The 22,604-nt window shown below is 42.7% G+C and overlaps 1 protein-coding gene across 3 annotated transcripts in view; it reads left to right on the top strand.

Moving 5' to 3' along the window:
- The window catches only part of LHPP (phospholysine phosphohistidine inorganic pyrophosphate phosphatase), a 172,695-nt gene extending 151,019 nt beyond the window's left edge, over positions 1-21,676 (top strand). For 2 of the 3 annotated variants that reach the window (XM_050959693.1, XM_050959690.1), the window contains one exon: positions 21,321-21,676. In XM_050959693.1, coding sequence (XP_050815650.1) covers positions 21,321-21,417 — 97 coding nt within the window. In that variant the 3' untranslated portion in view covers positions 21,418-21,676. The remainder of the gene's footprint in view (positions 1-21,320) is intronic. The other variant, XM_050959691.1, reaches the window with a different exon arrangement.
- The last annotated feature ends 928 nt before the right edge of the window (positions 21,677-22,604 follow it).

Here is a 22,604-nt window from a genome sequence, read left to right as displayed (position 1 = left end):
AATAGTCTTACACCACCAGGAAATCCTGGGGAAATAGATGAGCCTTGCAGCATGCCCAGGAACTCACCAGCCTAGGCTGAGGTGGTGCTTAAGTTTCATAGACAAAGACCTATCACTGAAAATGCACTGCTACTAGAGCCCCACCTGTTTAAACAAGTGAATGTTAACCTGGGAATTCCAACAGGTAGCATACAAGGAAAAGGGTGATTCTAATCTATTATCTATAGTAAATTACCAATCATTTTCACTGGGTCTTATTTTCATTAGAACTAGAATTAGTCAGAACACATTTTGATGGAACCATTTTCTGCTGGAAAGTGCATTTCTGTCAAAACTGAATCGCTTCACAAAACTGTCAATTTTTGCAACTTTTTTTTGGGTGAGGGGGAAATGTTTTGACATTTCAGAACAAAACGCTTCAATTTTTTGTTTTGAAGCAAGGTTTCATTTCAAAAAAATTAATTTATGCAGTATGTTTTATAATATACAATTTTAAAAAGTCAGAATTGAAACAGTGTTCTGATTATTGTGAAACTAAAACATTTTCAGAATTTTCCTTAATGGGGAATTTCTAAGTTTTCAGATTTCATTCCATCTGTAAACAAAGCCAGATTTTTAAATCTCAAAATCCTTAGTGAAATGGAATTGTCATCCTTTGGCCAGTCCTAATTAGAAACTGAAAACAGAAATCTGCTCATGAAATTTTCTGGACCTTGGGAATAAGTTTCTTTTTAAAGAGCTGCTTGTGGCCTCTACGGTTTGTCTTTCCTTTTGATGAATGATTTTCCTGTTCATCTAATAGGTAATTGCATCACCCCCTGCCCCATTGCCAATGAACCAAACCACATTTTATTGCAGAGATGTAAGCGTGTGAAAATGTACCTCTTGAACAGAGCACTGAATACAGTTTGACTATGCAGGGGCTGAGTCTTACTATTAAAAATACAGATAGGGATTGAGAGAGATCAGACAAAAAGCCAGCAAGAAAGAAAAAAGTCTTCACTGATCTATTGTTCCTGTTCATTAGGTCAATGAACTTTCTGTGATCTACATTCCTGCACAATTGGCTTGTCTGGGCTAAGTGATTCCAAAAGCTGCTTTAATTTTCCAACTCAGAAACATCTAACTTTTTTAGACTCCCATCTGAAAAAGGTTTTAAGGTGATAAAGTGCGGGTTCCTTGCCATGAATAGGGCATCATTCATTTGAGATGGGAAATTTATTACACAGATGTCATTCTTCTTTAATTTTGTTTCCGGGGAGTCTCACTGCATTTCTGATAGCCACATCCCTAATTAAAAGCAAGAACGTATGATTCACCAGAAATTGTCCAAAGAGAAGTATTATTTTCACTAAAGAGTTTACCTGGAAAACAGCCTTTAAATGCTACCTGATATTGTAGCCAGAGGCATCTTGTTGCCAGAAGATCACATTATTAGTGGTTGTAGAATTTATGGGAGTTACACCTGGGATTAAATTGGTCCAATATTTTTGATCACCAAAAAAGATCATGAACCCTAAATAAATACATATTTCTCCCACTGCTTGAAAAAGACCTTCCTCCCAGGTCCGTAGGCATTTGTAGTTAAATTTCTATGCAGTGCTTTGCAAATGCAAGAGTCAGCATTAATTTCATTCATTTACTATATTGTGAACTTGTGTAATGAATTAGAAGGATGAAGTGAAATATTCTCTTAGGTGGGGCTTTTCAAAAGGTGTCTAAAGGAGTGAGATGCCCAAATGCAATATGATTTGAGTGCCTAATGCCCTTAGGCAAATCCCAGCCCTAGAAGTTCATCTTTTCCACTGCAGTGTGTTAGTGAGTCCATAATCTGTTCAGGGCTAATGCAGTAGTTGTGTGTAAGATGCATGTTTGTGTACATGCATATTTGGTGTCTGTACCCACAAATCCTTTCTTGGGAATTTCAAAATGATTTCTTAATTGATTGAATAAGATTACATGTCAAAGGCATATAGTTCATCAATAATTAATCCAAGCAGGCAATGGACAGTCTCCTGATGCTTGCAAATGCCATACTGTACTGGACAGTTTGGCAAATCTGTGGCAGTTCTTTCTCAGATTTTTCTCAGCAAAGAGCACGTGTGACTTTTGAAGGGCAGGGAGAAGACTTGTTTTTATTGAAAACATCTGTGCAGAACCCTGCATGAACCCATATTTAAGAAATGAAGTTGTTCTGATTACACAGCATGGGAACCATTTCAGCTACACAAACATACATGGCAACTGTTCATACCAAAGGCCACATTTCTGCTGTACACTTCCAGAGTATAATAGCATGAACTGAATATAAAAACTCAAGTGATTCGGCAGAGAAGACACAAAAGGATTTACAGCCAATAGAAATGCAATGTTCTACTTCAGAATGCAGGGAACCATTCCTCTAAGAGGAAATAACAGACCCTCAGAGGTCATCAAAGGGATTGAAAGAGTCCATTAAATGATACAATAGCTTTCACATTTCATTGTAGCCGGGCATAGATTTCGCCATTCTTATTTGAAATGTAAGTTCAGAAATATTGCTCTAAGTGTCTGGCAATAACCCTCCTGTCAATGATAATGGACAAACTTAACAAAGTAGCATCCTCTGTAAATTAAATGCTGCCAGGATCACTCCACAAGCAATGCCAAGCAAGTGTATACCAATAGAGAAGGTTCCAAATTGCCCTAATAAGCAATGGAATCCTAGCAAAACCTCACAAATATGCCTTTCACTTGCACTTCCAGCACACGAGTCCTCTGGTTACTGATGTTTCTAGCATTTCATGCAAGCAAGCACATTTTGAATCTCTCTTTTGGAGTCTCATATATTCTGTGCGATGCCTGAACTTGGATTATGTTCAGAGCAGCATCCTGTCCAAGACGCACAAAATTGAATACATAGTGTATAGTTCAGTAACTTCTTAAGACCAAATGCAGGCCTGGCATAAGCAAGTGCAACTCCTTAAAGGCCTGTGTAGTTGCACCTTCTTCCCCTAGGTGCTTCAGTAGAATTACCCTTATTTACATGAACTGAGAATAATAATAATTCCTAACTTTTATATAACACTTTTCATCAGTGGCTCTCAAAGTGCTTTACAAAGGAATTCAGTATTATTGCCCCCATTTTACAGATGGGAAAATTGAGGCACAGGATGGTAAGTAACTGGGCCAAGGTCACCCAGCTCATGGTAGAGCCAGGCATAGAACTCAGGCATGTTCTCTTGAGTCCCAGTCCAGTGTTCTGACCACTAGGCCACACTCTGAATGTGGCCCTTAGTCTGCCTGAAACTTTATACATCTTAAGTTATCATCAAGGAAACAGCTGTGAACCCTCTGGTAACATACCAGTATATTAACATGTGCAATTTCCAGTTCAACTAGCTCCCAAACTTGACAGAATCTACAAAGTATGTGAAAACTGGGCCTCTCCTTGTACAGTCATCACCATTTAAAACTTAACACTTACCAGCAGTTCCCTCCCAGCTGTGTGCTGTTTTAAGTACACAGCAGAACGATAGTACCTGTAGGGCAACTATTCACAGATATTGACTTTTGAATAGCTACCATTGTGCAACATTCTTAACATTGGGTTGCTTGTTTGACCAAATGAAATTGCACACTCTGAGGGCTAAATTTTCAGAGGCAATAAAAGAAAAAAATATCTGCCTGTGTTACACACAGTGAGGCAAATTCCATATATCCCCTGCTGGGGCTATCCCAATGTGAAGGAGCCCCCAGCAGACAGCGGTGGCTGAGCCAGCTCCTACATCACCATCCCCACAGGCTTTGCTTCAGGGGGCATGGCAGGGCTGCAGAGGGACTCAGAGAGGACAGGAGGGAAGGAACTTTGATAATTAGCACAAATTAGAGTAACCCCCAGGTCTGTCCAGATGAGCCCCCTCATGCTTGCAGAGCCCCATTGACTTCAGAGAGCTCCATGAAGGAGCAGGGATCCAGCCATGTGATGCTTTTGGTAGCACCAGGCCTTAGTGAACAGGTTTTGTGAGATTGCTCTATGCACAGAGAGCATTGTGGATAAAGGCATGGAGATAGGCATGAGAGAAGAAAACAAAGGGAGCATGGTGGATACTGTCATTGACGCAGTGAGGGGGTACAGGGCAGCCTACCAAATGTGAACTGGGCTGGTGGTTTCAGCTGAGTGCCTGGCCCTAGGGGATGTATGTCACCATGACACTACTATCAGAACTGGCACTAACTTGCCACTTGGTTGGCAGTCTCAACAGAGAGGCCAAAGACTGAATGGACATGGCAACTGTTCTGCTTTCTCAGTCATGGCAGTGGTCCCTACAAGGCTGAGGCACTTTGGTGGGGGGGGTGTTGAGAAGCTTTCTTTATTACTGTCCATGCTGTATTCCTAGGCCATGGAAAGAGAGGGCGTCAGTCTGAAAAGCTCTTAATCTGGCACCTTCACATGCGCTACATTTCGTGAAAGAAAAAATAAATAGCGGAGGGAGGGTATCAATTTCTCTTGTCACCCGCTTCCTCAGAATTGTGTATTTATAGACTGTTTGGTACAGTAACTACAGAAATCTAAAACATAGGAGAATTGGGACTACTCAAGGCATAAGTTACTACCTGCATGAACGAAAGAGGGGGAATCTGCCCCTAAATATATGTAGCTACCTGTGTGCTTACTGCAGTTACACAATATTTGTGTTTAAAGACTGTCACATCAGCATTCTGACATGCATAGATGGGAAATACATTATTCATGGTTCTCAGTTGCATAATAGCATTCTGTAGCGTGCTGTCTTCAGGGCAGCTTTTGGACTACATGCTACAGATCTCTGCTGTGCGTGACCGAACACTATCAGGCATGTGAAAATCACTGATAGTCATTTTCTCACAGGACTACACATTTACATGATGCAGATAAATTCGTGGCCTTGCAAATGTACAACCACAAAAATTCACCCAGCTGAGGGCTGAATATTCAGAATGAATTAGCACAGGTGGAGACAGGGTTTCTAAATGGACCTGATCCAATGTCCATTTAAGACAAGGGAAAAATTCCCATTGACTTCAGTGAGCTTGAGATCAGGCTGTAAGGGCCAGATTGTGCCCACCCCAACTCATGGTGAGTAGTCCCTTACTTAATTAGTAGTCCCACTGGAATGAATGAAACTACTCGTAGAGGAAGGGACTGCTCAGCATGAGTAAGGGTGGCAGAATATGGCCCTTAGGGTCTGATCCCACACCTACTGTAGTCACTGAGTACGTCTACACTGCAAAAAAAAGCCCCACGGCAGTGAGTCTCAGAGGCTGGGTCAGTCAACTTGCACTACAGGGATAAAAATAGAATCATAGAATATCAGGGTTGGAAGGGACCTCAGGAAGTCATCTAGTCCAACCCCTGTTCAAAGCAGGACTAATCCCCAACTAAATCGTTCCAGCCAGGGCTTTGTCAATCTGAGCCTTAAAAACCTCTAAGGAAGAAGATTCCACCACCTCCCTAGGGAACCCATTCCAGTACTTCACCACCCTCCTGGTGAAATTTTTTTTCCCAATATCCAATCTAAACCTCCCCCACTGCAGCTTGAGTCCCTTACTCCTTGTTCTGTCATCTGCCACCACTGAAAACAGAGAATAGCAGGATAGATGTTTCCACAGGGCTAAAAATAGCAGTATAGACGTTCCCACTGAGGCCAGGGCCTGAGATCCGAGACTCTCCCTCACACACCAGGATTCAGAGCCCAAGCTCCAGCCTGAGCCTGAATGTCTGTATTGCTATTTTTAGCCCATAGCACAAGTCCTGCAGGTCTTTTTGCAGTATAGATGTACCCCAGTGAGATTCTTGCCATTTTCTTGAATGGGCATTGGATCAGGCCCTTAGTGGCCTGAGATGAGAGAGACTATTCTGTGTCTTATTTCCTGTTCTCTGTGTCTGAGTTCCCGCTGCTAGTCAGGGATGTACTAACTCATTCAGTGTGCAGCACTGGACCTACATTCATTGAGAATATTAATATTAATATTAAGCAGTAAATTGTCTAAGAAAATTGATAGGATTTCGAATTAGATTTATTTTGCCTAACAGCTTTCTTTTCTTTTCACTTGTCCTTATTCTTTGTAAAAGACCAACTTACTCTGTTTTAGAAATGGAAGCGCACACACCGGTGAATTTTACAGGAATCAAAGTGCAAGAAATCAGCTGTAGTATATGTAACATTTTGAAGGTACATAGCTCTTTTCATCAAAGGGTCTCAAAGTACTTCATGGAATCATAGAAGATTAGGATTGGAAGAGACCTCAGGAGGTCATCTGGTCCAACCCCCGCTCAAAGCAGGACCAACACCAACTAAATCATCCCAGCCAGGGCTTTGTCAAGCCGGGCCTTAAAATCTTCTAAGGATGGAGATTCCACCACCTCCCCAGGTGAACTTTATGAACATTAATTAACTGGGATTTATCCCAAATCTGATACACTCAGATAAATGGATAAATCTGATATACTCTGATACACTTTCTCTCTGGTTTTGAGCAAGTCCATTAACCTTTCTGTCTGATGATATTTGTTTACTGTCTCTCAGGGATGTTATCAGGATGGATGAATTAATTACTTAAAGCGTGTAAAGTGCTTTGAAGACAAAAACCCTGTATAGGTGTTCAAGGCATTATCACCTCATTTTATTATATTTATGTAAGCCTTACAAAATCCATTGGGAGACTGGGAAGGTGTTTTGATACCTGTTTCACAGGGTGGTAAGCTGAGTCACAAAGAGGTGAAGTTACTTGTCAGAAATCAAACAGTGATTCAGGAGTAAAGCGAGAAATGGAACCTGAGTCCTGATTTCCAGTCCCCTGCTCTAACTACTGGAAACACTCCTTCCTCTCCTGTGTCACATTGCCCACCTTCTTGCTAATGCTTACAAAATCATCTTGTGTTTTCAGTGTTCCTTAGAAGATTTTCAGAAACAATCTCCATTGAGATTAGTTTTCTGATTTATCTTGCCTGTGCTCTGCTTTCCGCCTTTATTTCTAATAAGACCTGCTTGACCCTCCCCCCTCATCCCCAAACAGTTTTTATCGCCGTCTCCTCTCCCATTTGTTGTGTTTTTTATGTTATTCCTGAGGGAAAGCCCTGCACTTTAATCCACTCCATTTGAAGGGTACAGTTGTGCCCGAAGCAATCTGTGAATACAAATGGGCAGTGGCCACAGCAGCATGTCTTCTGTAAGGGCATTCTGCATTGTCAGAGAAACCTCTGAAGAATTCCTATCGCTTTCATAGCTGTCAGCTTCCTTTCCCCTCATGCTGCACACTAGATGGAAAAAATCAGGCTGCCTCCTTTCAGTGTTACTGAGTCAGGGACATGGGAAGATGAAGTGGCTCTCAGATGTGGTAGGAAGCAGAGAGGGTAGGAGAACGGCTACTAAATTGGGACAGCAGGTAATCCTTTGGCTGAGAGGAACCCTAATATGCAGTGGGCAGGGTTGAGGGAGGGCATGAGGAACCCATACATTCTAGCTTGGCACCACTATGTTGTATCATGACTCAGCCCTGTTAGCTCTTTTTTCTTCGTTTGCTTCAAATTGCTGTGAAATACCTGCACTTCCCAGTTGTTGGAGGGACTTGGCCTGCCTCCCAAACAACTAAATTGCACTCAAAGATCTTTTAATAATATAGATCTTAAATTTCATGTTGATGGAACATGAGCGTGATTCTCTCCCCACTGATTTTAGTCTTAGCAATTATATAAACTGCTTTTAATTTCCTCGTGTTCTCTTGTATGTTCATCAAGGAACTGGACAGACCCAAGGTCCAGCACAGTCATTAAAACCTGGCATCCCAGAACTGTCTGTCTACCCTCTCCCCACATCCTGAGGGAAAACGGAGCTGAAACATTGATAGCATTCTAACCTTGCTTCTGTGCTGCCTGCCATCCAGGACTATGGCTCCGGGTTTGTTCACAAGTGTATATGTCCATGTCTCACCACCCTGTGCTGCATCCTGGTGAATAGGCAGAGCACTGAAATATAATCCTGCTCTCTCAAATACTCCAATTCAGAATGAAGGATTTCAGTATACCTCAGCACCCTTCCTGCCCACAGGGCTAAAGCAAAGGGAGGTGTGACATGTATGCGTGTGTTTGGACACCGAAACACACCCACTCAGTTCTAATTTTAGGCCTACCAGCATTGACCTCATTCGTTTTAAACGAATATTATCTCTAGAGCTTTATACACAAGGACTCCCCCTTTAGCATCACCATGCAGCCAACTGGCTGGGAAGCAAACAAAGCATAGTGCTTCAGGTTTCAGAGCCGTGGTAGCCGTGTTAGTCTGTATCAGCAAAAACAATGAGGAGTCCTTGTGGCACCTTAGAGATTAACAAATTTATTTAGGCATAAGCTTTCATGGGCTAGAACCCACTTCATCAGATGCATGGAGTGGAAGATACAGGAGCAGGTATAAATACATGAAAGGATGGGGGTTGCCTTACCAAGTGTGAGGTCAGTCTAATGAGATAAATCTATTAACAGCAGGGTACCAAGGGAGGAAAAATAACTTTTGAAGTGATAATGAGAGTGGGCCCATTACAGACAGTTGACAAGAAGGTGTGAGTAACAGTAGTAAGAAATTAGTATGGGGGAAATTAGGTTTAGGTTTTGTAATGACCCAATCACTCCCAGTCTTTATTCAGGGCTAATCTGATGGTATTCAGTTTGCAAATTAATTCCAGTTCTGTGCTTTCACATTGGAGTCTGTTTTTGAAGCTTTTTGGTTGAAGAATTGCCATTTTTAGGTCTGTTACTGAGTAACCAGAGAGATTGAAGTCTTCTCCTACTGTTTTTTGAATGTTATGATTCCTGATGTCAGATTTGTGTCCATTTATTCTTTTGTATAGAGACTGTTTGGTTTGGGCAGAGGGGCGTTGCTGGCACATGAGGGCATATATCACATTGGTAGACGTGCAAGTGAACAAGCCCCTGATGGTGTGGCTGATGTGGTTAGGTCCTATGATGGTGTCCCTTGAATAGATATGTGAACAGAGTTGGCACCAGGGTTTGGTTCCTGGGTAGGTGTTTTTGTTGTGTGTGCAAAAAAAAAAGTTATTTTTCCTCCCTCAGTATCCTGCTGTTAATAGATTTACCTCATTAGAATGACCTCACACTTGGTAAGGCAACCCCCCATCCTTTCATATATTTATGCCTGCTCCTGTATTTTCCACTCCATGCATCTGTTGAAGTGGGTTCTAGCCCACGAAAGCTTATGCCCAAATACATTTGTTAGTCTCTAAGGTGCCACAAGGACTCCTCATTGATAGTGCTTCAATTTAACTTGTTCAGCATGCCTATGTTTAAAAAGTGAACTTATTTGCCTCAGAAAATGCATTCCAACTAGACAGGAAAGCAGAGATCTAGGTAACTAGTTCCTAAGATTTGTCCTGTTTTTGATTTACAGGAGAAAATACTTCCCTAACCCTTCAGTCCATTTGTTTTCCTGCATTTTGACGGTTTGTTTCCTGAAGAAACACTGTACGTAGTCTGTTTTTCTGCTCTGTTAAAACTGTGGCTGTTTCACATGATATGGAACGATTAAAAGGCAAACCCACAGATTTCCCCTAGATGTTAGCAAACAATTCGGCTGTTAATTTAACCTGTTTATGGATTCTTGCATGTAAATTAGATGCAATTAAACACAATTAAGCTACGTGTGCTGTTCTGGGAGGTAAGAGAAGTGAGATGGAGGTTGCTAGGAATCTGTGACATAGATAACATCTTGTGCAGGCTTGTTTTCTGTTGCTCTTGCAAGTGCATTTACCAGAAATAGAGAGTGCAGTGAAGTAGTTGCCAGTAGCACATACACAGAGAGTGTCATTATTATATTCCTTATTGTTAGATCTTTTTGTGGAAGCGTTTCATAATCTCTGATTAAAAAATCTTGCCTAAATAATAATAGAAAAGAGAAGAAAGCATATAATAGTTAGAGACAGACCCAAGCTTTTTCTTGGTTATTATTTGTATTATGATAGAGCGTGGGGCTCCACCTAAAGTGGAAACCCCATTGTGGTAGGCAATGTGCAATTATAGAGTAAGAGACAGTACCCTGCCCCAACAAGCTTACAGTTAGACTAGGCAAGACGGGGAAAGGATGGCAAACTGAGGCACCGTGAGATTCACTGACTTGCCCAAAGTCACAGGAATTTTTTCACAGTTAATAATTGAATCCAGCTCTCCTGAGTCCCAGTCTAGTGTGTCAGCCACCAGGATGTCCTTCTTCTCTTCAAAGGGAGTTCTGCACATCAGTCTGAACCTGGAGTTTGATCATTGAACAGATCTGATTACGTAGTTCCCCAAAGCTCAGAGGTGCTTAGATTTGGAGTTTTGGTCCCAGGCCATTAAAGAGATAATGGTAAGCTACAAAGCTCAGAGTCAGAGCCAAACCTCTTCAAAGTTGGGTGCTCAGTTCTGTGGCTTTGGTGCTGGTTCATCTCAAATTATAATGTCAGAGAAACATACTCTACAGACATTTACTAACAATGCATCAACGTGCTGTCCCTCATAGTGATTTAGTTGGATGTGTAGTGCTGAACTAATTAAATTACCCATGTTGGACTAAAAAAGAGTTTCTCTTGTAGCACTCAGTAAAATTATTGCCTCTGTCTAAAAAGACTAGCAAAGGTTAATAGTATCTATTTACATTGCTAATAAAGAAAATCCTGTTAAACTGTGTCTGATGCCATTTACAGATTCAGTAAGAGTCCCTGAAGAACACATTGCCAAGAGAAATGGTTTTAGACTTTTTAATCTAATTTTATGTGGGGGGAGTGTATCCTGTTTAATTAGCGAGTAAGTGGGAACTGTGCTCTGACACAAAGAAATTCCCTGTATAAACGCAAGGAGGTTGTGTGGAATGATGTTTAGTGCTCTTACATGATGCTATATTGCAGAAAAGGTCAATGACAGGGGGACACATATTGTTACAGATTAGATTTGCCATATGACTTCAGCATTGTACACTGGAATGCAAGATCATTTGTCATGTTCAAATTAAGATCTGTACCTTTCTTTGGCCCTGCATGCTGTTTTCCTTCACACCCCTATTTTTAAGGAACTGTGCAAGTAGATAATTTTAATCCATCATGTCAATCATGTGTTGGTTGGTTACCATCTGCTCCTATTCTCTGAAGTCATGTTTCTGCTGGTCTAGTTGAGCTTGATCTGAATAATCTAACAATTTTCATCCCTGTGGCCATGGCAATCCATGTCAACTGTCTCAGTTTACACCCTCGTGTGTTAAGCCTTTTATATTTTATCCCCATAGTGCTTCAGCTCAGCTGTTCCCATTTTGTTCTCTGTATGTTTGTTAAAGAGTAATACAAGCAAAGTACTTAAAAAAGACATTCCAACCAGCATGTTAGTTTCTCTAGTGCAGAGTTGTATGATCATCTTGTATTCAGTGTGAAGTAACCCCCTTGTACTTATACAGGGGTTTTGCTATCAACTTCTCAAACTAACTGCATGATCTAATAAGAACATTCTGGTTAATGTACATTCTAAGACTTGGGGTCCTTTCTGATAAATGGTTCCTTATGATTATGTGTTTAGGAGTTCACCTCCACCAAGACCAGATACTCACCTGGAACCACATGCAAAGGTACACATTAGCAGATCCTAAAGTAATAATGGACAAGAATCGTTTTTTGGGGGGGAGGGAAGTAGTTACACTGAAAGTGTCCATTGCATGTGAATAGTCTGTTATTCTGTCCCCCAAAACATTCTCTTAAATGTATAATGTCTCATATGTATATAGCTGTATTCATTTCAGAGAATCCCAAAGCACATTACATACACATACTTATGCGCATATAATACCTGGATCACTTCGTTCACGACTGCTATGCATTCCTGGTGATGACCTGAGGTCAGAGACTCAAAGTGCATTCCTCACTCCCACCAAAGGAAAAGCCCACGTGGGTAGAGACATGACCAGCTTGCTTTCTGTGTGAAGATACTATAAATATGGTTCCAAAGAAAAATCCTTGATCTCTGGGCTGTTCGGATTCTAACAAGGCAAAATGACTGCATGAGAAGACAGAGATCCCCAGAGTTATTCTGGGTAGCCCTGAGAGACTTTTAGGAAACTGACAGATTACTACATCTCTGTCACCATTTGGAATTATAGACTGTGACTCACTTGTACATATATTTTACCTGCTTCAACCTCTCATTAGCTCTCATTCTGTTTCTTAGTTAATAAATCTTTAGTTAGTTTATTGTAGAATTGGCTGCATTGCATTACAACATTGTCTTCGTTGTAAAATCTGGAGTACCAGTTGATCTGGGGTAAGTGACTGCTCTCTTGGGACTGGGAGAAATCTGATGTGGTGTGATTTTAGGTGTAAGTAGCATTGTATCACAAAGTTCAGTTAGTCTGGGTGGCAGGATAGGCTGGAGAGTCAAAGGGATCTGTCTGTGACTCCATGGGAAGACTGTTACAGTGATCCAGGAGTTCACATTTGTCACTGGCTTGGTGAAATCTAATTATAGAACATACCCGACCAGTTTGGGGTGTCTGCCCTTGTTTTCTGACAGTCTGCCCTGAGATAGGTACTCACAGTTGTGAGCCTCCTCAGACAGCGTGACTTACTCCTGTAAAAGTTGCCAGGTGACATTTAATGACCACAGGTGATCAGGACTTTGGTTTTACATTTTATCTGAAAAAGGTTACCTCTGTTAGCAGGTACCCCTAACACCATGATAGGCCATATCTATTGATTCAGTATGAAGAGTAGTTGAAATCATCACCACTATTTTCTAAACTATTCTGGTGTTCCCTAGTTACTTCATTTCCAAGTATTGATCCAGATAGACCAGTTTAGCCTGAGAGATGTGAAAGGATCAAAGCACACAATGCTCTGGCTGTTGACTTTTTAAAATAGTGAAAATGAGAAATGGTCCCTTGGAGAACATAGTGCCTAGTCCTTTGATACTCATGAGTGATAACCGAGTCAGGATCTGTTTGATTGTATTGTGTCACACCAAATACAATCATATGAGGTGATGTTCTGATAATTACAAACTGGCCTTTTAAGCAACATATTCACTTGGGGTGTGTGATCCATGTTGGTTGGCCCACCGAGCTGCTAAGAGGCGGTGGTAGCTACTGTCTCACTGGCCGGCCTGCATCAGGCCATCTGTCACTAGGGAATTAGTGAAGGGAGGGACACCAGCAAGGGTCTATAGCGCCCCTCAGGCAGGGGAGCCCCGGCAAAGGTCTATAGCGCGCCCCTCAGGCAGGGGAGCCCCGGCAAGGGTCTATAGCGCCCCTCAGGCAGGGGAGCCCCGGCAAAGGTCTATAGCGCATCCCTCAGGCAGGGGAGCGCCGGCAAAGGTCTATAGCGCGCCCCTCAGGCAGGGGAGCACCAGCAAGGGTCTATAGCGCCCCTCAGGCAGGGGAGCCCCGGCAAAGGTCGATAGCGCGCCCCTCAGGCAGGGGAGCCCCGGCAAAGGTCTATAGCATGCTCCTCAGGCAGGGGAGCCCCGGCAAAGGTCTATAGCGTGCCCCTCAGGCAGGGGAGCCCCGGCAAAGGTTTATAGTGCGCCCCTCAGGCAGGGGAGCACCAGCAAGGGTCTATAGCGCCCCTCAGGCAGGGGAGCTCCGGCAAAGGTCGATAGCGCGCCCCTCAGGCAGGGGAGCCCCGGCAAAGGTCGATAGCGCGCCCCTCAGGCAGGGGAGCCCCGGCAAAGGTCGATAGCGTGCCCCTCAGGCAGGGGAGCCCCGGCAAAGGTCAATAGCGTGCCCCTCAGGCAGGGGAGCCCCGGCAAAGGTCAATAGCGTGCCCCTCAGGCAGGGGAGCCCTGGCAAAGGTCGATAGCGTGCCCCTCAGGCAGGGGAGCCCGGCAAAGGTCGATAGCGCGCCCCTCAGGCAGGGGTGCCCCGGCAAAGGTCGATAGCGCGCCCCTCAGGCAGGGGAGCACCGGCAAGGGTCTATAGTGCCCCTCAGGCAGGGGAGCCCTGGCAAAGGTCGATAGCGTGCCCCTCAGGCAGGGGAGCCCCGGCAAAGGTCGATAGCGCGCCCCTCAGGCAGGGGAGCCCCGGCAAGGGTCTATAGCGTGCCCCTCAGGCAGGGGAGCCCCGGCAAAGGTCGATAGCGCGCCCCTCAGGCAGGGGAGCCCCGGCAAAGGTCTATAGTGCGCCCCTCAGGCAGGGGAGCACTGGCAAGGGGCTATAGCACCCCTCAGGCAGGGGAGTGCCAGCAAAGGTCTATGGTGCTATCGGGATTTTGCTACCCAAGGTGGGTTGGCCGGGGTAGGGGAACACAGGCCCACCCAACTCCACCACATTCCAGCCCAGGACCCTGACAGTGGTGGGATGAGGGTCCCGCCACCAGGTCAGCGGGGTCTCTCCGCAACACACTGACCAAATAGACTCACCGTGCTGTGCAGTTCTGTCCCTGGGCTACTTCCTACCCGGTCCTTGAGCAGGTCCCTCTGGTCCTTCCAGCTCGTCCTGGTATTCTGCTGCTGGCAGTTCCAGCTCCCCCTCTGCCTCAGGCTCCTCCAGTTCCTCTGGGTACTCAGCTGATGGCAGCTCCAGCTTTCCCTCTGCCTCAGGCTCCTCCAGTTCCTCCCGGTACTCAGCTGCTGGCAGCGCCAGCTCCTCCTCAGGCTTCTCCAGGTATTTGGCGGTGGGCAGCCCTGGTAGCCCCAGTTCTTCCTCCAGGTCAGGTATACAAGGCTCCTGTAGCCACCAGCCTGTGTATCATCATGTTGTGTAGGCTTGTTCTGAGTAGGGTTAGACAATAGTGTTTAATACGCCAGCACATGCTGGGACCACTGTCTCCACTAGCACTTCCAGAGTGATAGAGCTGTAGCAACGGGGGAAAGTTAAGCAACAATATTCTGATGCAGAGGGGGTAACTTCAACAGGAGTTTGACAGCATCCGGGCTGCAGCATTGGCTGGTGTGTTGTCGCTCATTCCACAAAGGAACTCCCACTGATGTCAATGAGAATTCTCTGCATGGCAAGAGTGCTAGCTATACACTGAGACCAAGCAGTAATGATGTTGTAAACAAATTGGGAACCCAGTTTACCTGCCTAAGAGGAATGAATGGCTGAGTCACTGCTGCAGGGACTTTGAAGCCGTGGTTCTGGTTCTAGGTATTTCACAGCTGAGGCTTAGGGTACTAAGCCATCCCCTCCAGCTTTCTTGTCCCTAAAGACTGCGTAGTATTGGCTGTTACTCTGGAGATAAATGTACGTGTTTTTGTAATTTAAATGAGAATGCTCCTTCTCTAAGCAGAATTTAGTGGTCATGAAAGGTGCCAGCCTTTTTAACCTCAATGGAGGGAGGGGAGGCTCCTTACAAGAACCATCAGTGGGAACAGCAATGGTCTCCCCCTCAAGTGCAGAGGGCGCTGAGTGGGGGTACGAAGGTATCAAACTTTACTAAAAGCAGAAAAGAAAATGGGGAGAATGGAGCAAGGTCAAAGGTGAAGTAGGAAGGAGCCAGTGGGGGACAATGGGCAGAGAACCTGTGGCAATGTCCACTGCCTCATGAAGTATGACAGATTGATAGTCCTGGAGAATGAGCTTCTCTGTTCAGCCTCAACAGGTACACTACACAACCCCAACCTAGAAAGGACAATCTGTACAGCTCAGAGGGTAGTTCACTCTCGGTACTAATTCAGTCCTTGTCCCGGCCACTTGGGGCTTGTCTACATGGGAACACTCAGAAAAGTAATCCAAATTAACTTTTAAAGTGGATTAGTTAAACCACATTAAGCCCTTGTGTGGATTCTCTTATTCAGAATGGAAGTGGCCTTAATTCGATTCAGTTTAATTCACTGCCAAAGTGACTTAGGGCCACATTTCAAAGGTATTTAAGTAGCTAAAGATGTAGGTAGTCAGTGAGACATAAGCTCTTAAGGGCTAGATTGTGAAAGGTATCTATGCGCCTACAGAGGTAGATAGCTACCTAATGGGATTTCCAGAAGTGCCTGAGCAGGTTCAGCATGTAACTCCCATTGAAACTCAATGGGAGTTAGGCATCTAATTCACGTAAGTACTTTTGTACATTCCATTTCATGCCTATCTGCTTCTCTTGGCACCTAAATACTTTTGTAAATCTGGCTCTGCCACCATCACTTTTGAAAATGGAACTTGGGCTCCTAAATCACTTACACGCTTTTGAAAATGTTACCCTTGTCATGAGCTTTTTAGTGCTATTGTTTAAGATTCCATTGGACAGAAAACTACAATGGCCAATATTAAACGCAGGAAAAACCATGATGGTATGCTTGGCTTTTGAGATCTACAAGGCAGTCTGCAAGCTGGAGAAAAGGGCCAGCTTGTGTGTTGGTGTCAACTGTACTAGAAATTTCCCATTTTACAGTTAGCAGAAGGGGATAGAGCTGGACTGTTTGTTCAAGATTCCTTGTTCTGCATCATTAGGGAGTCATGGTGCAATAATAAGAATATTAATTACTATTTTATTTATTAATTTCCCCTCACGTAATGAAAGCCACCATGCAGCAACTTCAAAAGCACAATGAAACAAAACAAGCAAAATCCCAAAATGTTAAACCAGTTGAAATTAAATAAACCCTCTGAACCTGTTGTTGCTGTTATTACTATTTATTATCATTTTTTACTTGTATTGAGGAGCCCTAGTCACAGACCTGGACCCTGTTGTGCCAGGTGCTATATAAACACAAAACAAAGAGACAGCCCCTGACCCAAAGAGATTATTATTTATTGCTATTATTGTAGCACCTTGGCACTCTAGTTGTGGGCCAGGACCCTGTTGTGCTAGGTGCTGTACAGACACAGCAAAGCACATAAGCACATGCTTAACTTCAAGGACCTGCTTACATCCCATTGACTTCAATGGGAATGTCTCCTGAATAAGGGTTACGTGTCCATCTATCTTTGTTTTATTTATCCAGTGCAAGTAACATATTGCGAAGATCTCTCCTAAGCAGAGTTTGCATTGTACAGAAAGCCAATTGCCATCCTGAGTTCACACCTAGAATGGATAACAAATAGATCGTTTTAGTTCTGTCTGCAAAACAGAATAGAAATGGTCAGGCTGGGATAAATGGGAAGGGTGCTGCAGATGTGGATGGGGAGTACATTAACAGAGCTGTCTGGGAAAGCTTGCAGTGCTCCGGCGTATGTTGTGCTTGTTCACACCTTTTCCAGACATTGCTTTCAGAGTCCATCATAGGCACTGACAGTCACCTGATATTAAATCATGCCTCTTGTTAATTTTTCCACCCCTAAAAGGTTTTCCTCAAGCAAATCAGCACATGTGAAATCACACTGTGCAGTGGAAGGTCCCCACCTGTGCAACTCTTAACAGATTGCCAGAACAAGAATCTATGTAATGTGTCCACATGGTATTGGATAGGTGTACAAAATAAGTACATTACCTGGGACTAGAGTGTTGAAAGCAAACCCCTGTCATCTTGAGAGCTAAACTGACCAAGTAAAAACAGTCTGACCTCAACTGCTTGCTTCTTGTGTCAGAAACACAATTGCATCTTGAACACATAGTCTAATGACTTGTACATATTCTTTTGTTTGCTGAATATAATTAGCTTTTATAAAATAAATGATTGACCAACATAATGACTTAGCATTCAGTTAATTCAGAACCCATTTGTGCAGGTTTTCTAAAGAGATGCAATAATTTTAGAGTATTGTTAGTCTATTTCAACCACTTCCTAGCAAACAGCACATTAGTGGTTTTCTAGCACTGCTCATAGTATGAGACTTACCTTGGGTAGCTTTAGCTGTCTGAGGTACCCAGCCTCACCTTAAATTCTTCAGAATTGGAGAAGTCGCCTACTGATTTTCAATCATCTTTGGTGGTACTGCAATATATTTGTACACCAGGGACATCTTTAAATTGGTTAACCCTGAACAATAGCATATCTGCAATTAGTATTGCAGTATTCAGGCTGCAAGCCTAGGTTGCCTTCCTCCAACACACACACACACACACACATGCACACGCTTTACCTTGATCAGTCAAGTGTACAGAACCTTATGTTACAGATAGATCACTGGAGTGTTAGTTTAGATAAGCATTTCTTATATATATATATTGTGGCTCAGAGAATGCAGTTTACTTGAAAATTCCTGTAAAAGATTTTTCTTTTTCTGAACAATTCTTACATACTGGTATTTTTTTCATATTTTAAGGCGTAAAATGGGAAGAGGTCTTGTCTTTTTACACTCTGAATATCTACTCAGGATGCAAATGAACTTTCTGTGCAGTTTGAATTCCGGTTTGGAAAGACGTATCTACTTGTATCATATGAAGTGAAATAAAGATAGACATATCTTTCCTTGGGCAAAACTCCCACTGAAGTCAGTGGGTGAGCATGGATAACAGGACAGAACTGAAGTCTTTATTTAATTTTTACTGGTTTTATATTTTTTGGATTTTGCCTGTTTTATTCCACTTTATTTTATAAGCTTCTGTCCCATGTGAGACCTGAATGCTTATTTGGGTGAGGAAAACCTAATAAATGAAGCTACCATCATTATCATCACTATTATTATTGCACCATGACACTGTAACAATGTATGTATAAATATCTCCTGTCTGTTTGTTCCATTCTGTGCATCCGAAGAAGTGAGCTGCAGCTCACGAGAGCTCATGCTGAAATAAATTTGTTAGTCTCTAAGGTGCCACAAATACTCCTGTTCTTAAAGCAGAACTAAGAGACCGAAGCACTGAGTCATGCACTAATCTTCTACATTTTAGATCAGATATTTCTGTTACAGTTGATACCAAAGTACAATCTGATTCATGTGGCCATTTCCTTTGTTTTGCAGGTTGCTTTGTCGATCTCACAAACAAAACCAAATAGCAAAGTAATATTTTTTCCCATAGCTGCATGTTTGTAACCTTCTGACAAATGAAATCTCAGCCAGAACGGGCTGTTGAAAGATTCCTAGCTCCTTTGTAAGGAATTCATGTACTCAAATACTCTGAGAACTTCTGAAAAATGAACAGCAAGTAAGGGCTCCAGGGAGCCGTAGTTCAAAAACTGAAAAATAATTTGGGACTTGTAATGACAAGTACCCACCAAATTGTTTATATCGTAAATAATAATAGTCTCCATGGCTACCAGACATTCGATGGGAAATGCACCTTCCCCCGTTAAGACAATAACCCTCACTAAATAAAGTCTTGGCCTTTACAGAAGAAAATAGGGAACTGAGAGGGAAAGGAGCTCTCAACTAAGCTCTCGTCTCTTTTCAGGGGTCTCCGAGGGAAGCCATTAAGAATAAAATCCACGTATTTTCTGATTCATAACTCAGCCCAACAGGCATAATGTTGACACATTCAGGTTAAAACCCTTAGTCCTCCACCAACTGAAACTACATAGAGCCCACTCATTTTTCCAGGCTAAGAATGAATTATTTGCTGTAATAGTAAACTGCAATGCTCATAAACTTTATAAAATCAGAGGCATTCAATGAAACATGGATGCTTAAACTCTTCTAAAAGCTCTTGCTGATATAGATAAAATGCTATGTAATAAACAATGCATTCATTTTGTCTAATTAGTTAATTATATAGACCACCATCCATACAAGGTATCACAGAATATTCCCCAGCCAAATCATCCGTCCATGCAGATTTGTGGTAGATATGTAGGATATAATATAACACACACCTAAGATCTGTAGAGATGGTGGGAAAAAGAGGGGGAAAAGAATATGAAGGCAAAACTTCAGGAAAAATGATCGAGCTTAGGGAAAATGTCAGAGTTAGCACATAGGATAAGTTAGATTTGTCCCTGGCTCTGCCACTGGCCAAGTGGCTCACCTTGGGCAAGTCACTTTGCCTCTCGGTGACTCTGTTTCCCCATCTATAACATGGGGCTGATGGTATTGACCTCCTTTGTAAAGTGCTTTAAGAGCTGCGGATTGAAAACTTTCTATTTAAGAGCCAATTATTATTGCTATTTATTATTAGAGTGAGGACTTGGTGTCATCTTCAGCCAGAGAAGAAAGATGGGGCTTTCTCGTGGGATTTGAAGAACATCACATGAGATTAATTAGGTGCAGAGAGGGAGTGGAGCTAATGCACATGATAGTGGAAGCATAGGGAAAGATCTACTTCCCAGCTGCAATAAAGAGAAAGAGAGTGGGGACAGTTTGGCATTTCTCCTCAGAGGAAGAATTCTGTGACCTTAGGGGGAGTGACTCCACCTTTCTGTGCCTTAGTGTTTTCTCTCCATCCTTTGTCTGTTTAGAATGTACGTTCTGCAGGGCATGGACTGTCTCCCACTCTGTTTGTACAGTGCGTAGCACAATGGAACCTCATTTTGGTTGGGGCCTGTTAATTATAGTGACAACAGTAAAACGTATTCAGAAGTAAACTGGGATGAGATTGACTTATTTATCCACCATAATGGAGGGGCACTAAAGAAAACTAATAACTGCACACTGGGAAGCATGTCAGGAGGAACACCAGCTCGCACTTTTCGGTGCCATGAAAAGGCTTGCGGACACCCTTGAACTAGAGCTACGCAAATAACAGATTTTTCAGTTTGCTGGCAATTCTAACAAATCAAAACATTAAAATTGTTTCCTGAAAACAGTATTTTTCAAAACGTTCCGTGAATCAAAACATAAAAAACATCTTTTGGGTGAAACAGAACATTTCATTTCATTTTCAAGCTTTGTTACATTGTTACATTTTTAATTTTAAAAAAATAAAATGAAAGGACATTTGGAAACAAAATATCATTTGGAATAGAAAAATCAATGTTTTGTTTCAAAAATGTCAAAACAAACGTGTTTTAATATTTTTCAGAGGTTAGGGGGTTATTTTTATGGTTTTTTCAATCAAAACAATTTGGTGAATTTAGCACAAAATTGCAAAATATTTTGGTTTCACAGAAGCTGCATTTTTTGCTGAAAAAAGTTTTAGTAGAAAAATTTCACCCACCTCTACATTAGATCTGACATTTAGATTGACTGGCTGTGCCGTTATCTGTGTCTAGAGTCACTGAGAGGCATCCTTGATAATTATCACAATTAAGCGGGTTTGGCATTTATCGGAGAAATGACTGAGTAGATTCTACCTTAGTTCTAATGATAGACAAGTGTCATCCAACAAATATCGCAAACCTGATATGTGTCAGTGGCAATATTAGAAAGGTTTCATGGTTGTACTTACCAGACAAATGGATAATTGCATTGTAACAAAACTTAACATCTGCCCTTCTCTTCATATATTTCTGAGAAACCATAATTCATTTTGATGTGCCTGTTTATGGAACATCCACTCCTACTTTTACCAGTGTCACCCTACTCTCTCCTCTGCAGGCCTTGTGATGAGCAACACCCAGAAGTGAAGGCAGATGGATACGTGAACAACCTCGCGGAAGCAGTGGACATTATTGTAAAACGGTTGCACAAGTGATCGTGCTGTAGAAGATACCGATTTAAAGGCACAAAGAAGTCGGACTTGACATCTGAAGCCTAGCATACAGCTCACTCACCAGGCTACCTCTTCCCCTGTTTAATTCATTTCCCTCTCTTCACCTAATTTCTACACATATCCAAGTAACCATAGGAAACCAGTAATGCTAATAGTTTGTCGTTAACTGCCTGATTTTCAAAGCTTCTCATTTCTAGGTACTAAAATGAAATGCCTTAATGATTAAAAACATTAAACCTAACAGGTGCTTATGATTTCTGTGAATCGTCTGATTTTCTAGCACCCGCGCATTCCCTTGAGTGCCATGTAGCCATGCAGTAGGAAGAACAGATAAAATTAACTGACACAAGTGGCTCTTGCACCACTTGGGCCAGACTCTGTCCCTACCTAGGGAGTAGTGGGTTGCCCCAGCATGGGGGAATCCCCAGGCAGCATAGGTCAGGCTCTGGGCTGACCCTTTTTGTAGATGAATGCAGAACTTTGTGTGTCAGATGCATGCGCAGACCAGTCCCAAGGTGAAGTTTTGGGGGAACCCCTTCTTCTTGTAATGACATCCTTGATTTCCACCTGGCTGGGTGTAACCATCTGCTAAAAGAGTAGCGTCTTGTTTGAGATTTCTCAGCCTAGTGAGTGGGTGGCTTTGAAGCTGCTCAGGGCAGCAGTTGGGGCCTGCTATCAGTGGGATTTTCGGAAATGCTCAGCATATGCCCAGTTCCACCACAACTGAAGTCAAAGTACAAGGTCTAGGGGCCACTTAAGTCCTGCTTTGCATGGGTGTTCCACATTTGAACTGTTACCATCTAGTCACAATTTTTTAGTCTTCAACTGCTAAAAATAGCCTCTGATGCTTAGATGTTGTTTTATGGCTGCTGGATGCCAGGCTTAATGATCTGGAGTTCGGTTCCCAGATTTAAAAAGCCAAGTAATGACTTTGCCCTGCATTGCTATTGCTTGGAAATCTTACTTGTAACAGGAAGAGGATGGTGAAGTCATCTGTGAATTAAATAGCACGCTGCTGCCTACATTAACTGCTTTATATTTTGCCCTTGTGATTCAGCCATTACTAATCATTGAAGCAAATTAAATCTTGTGAATGTGCTAGGACTAATCCTGCAAGGTGCTGAGCACCTTCAACTCCCGTTGAGGCCAGTGGGAGATGAGAACACCCA

The sequence above is a fragment of the Gopherus flavomarginatus genome, chromosome 6 (assembly GCF_025201925.1).
Source record: "Gopherus flavomarginatus isolate rGopFla2 chromosome 6, rGopFla2.mat.asm, whole genome shotgun sequence".
In the NCBI taxonomy this organism is placed as follows: domain Eukaryota; kingdom Metazoa; phylum Chordata; order Testudines; family Testudinidae; genus Gopherus; species Gopherus flavomarginatus.
This window is presented reverse-complemented; position numbering and strand designations above follow the sequence as displayed.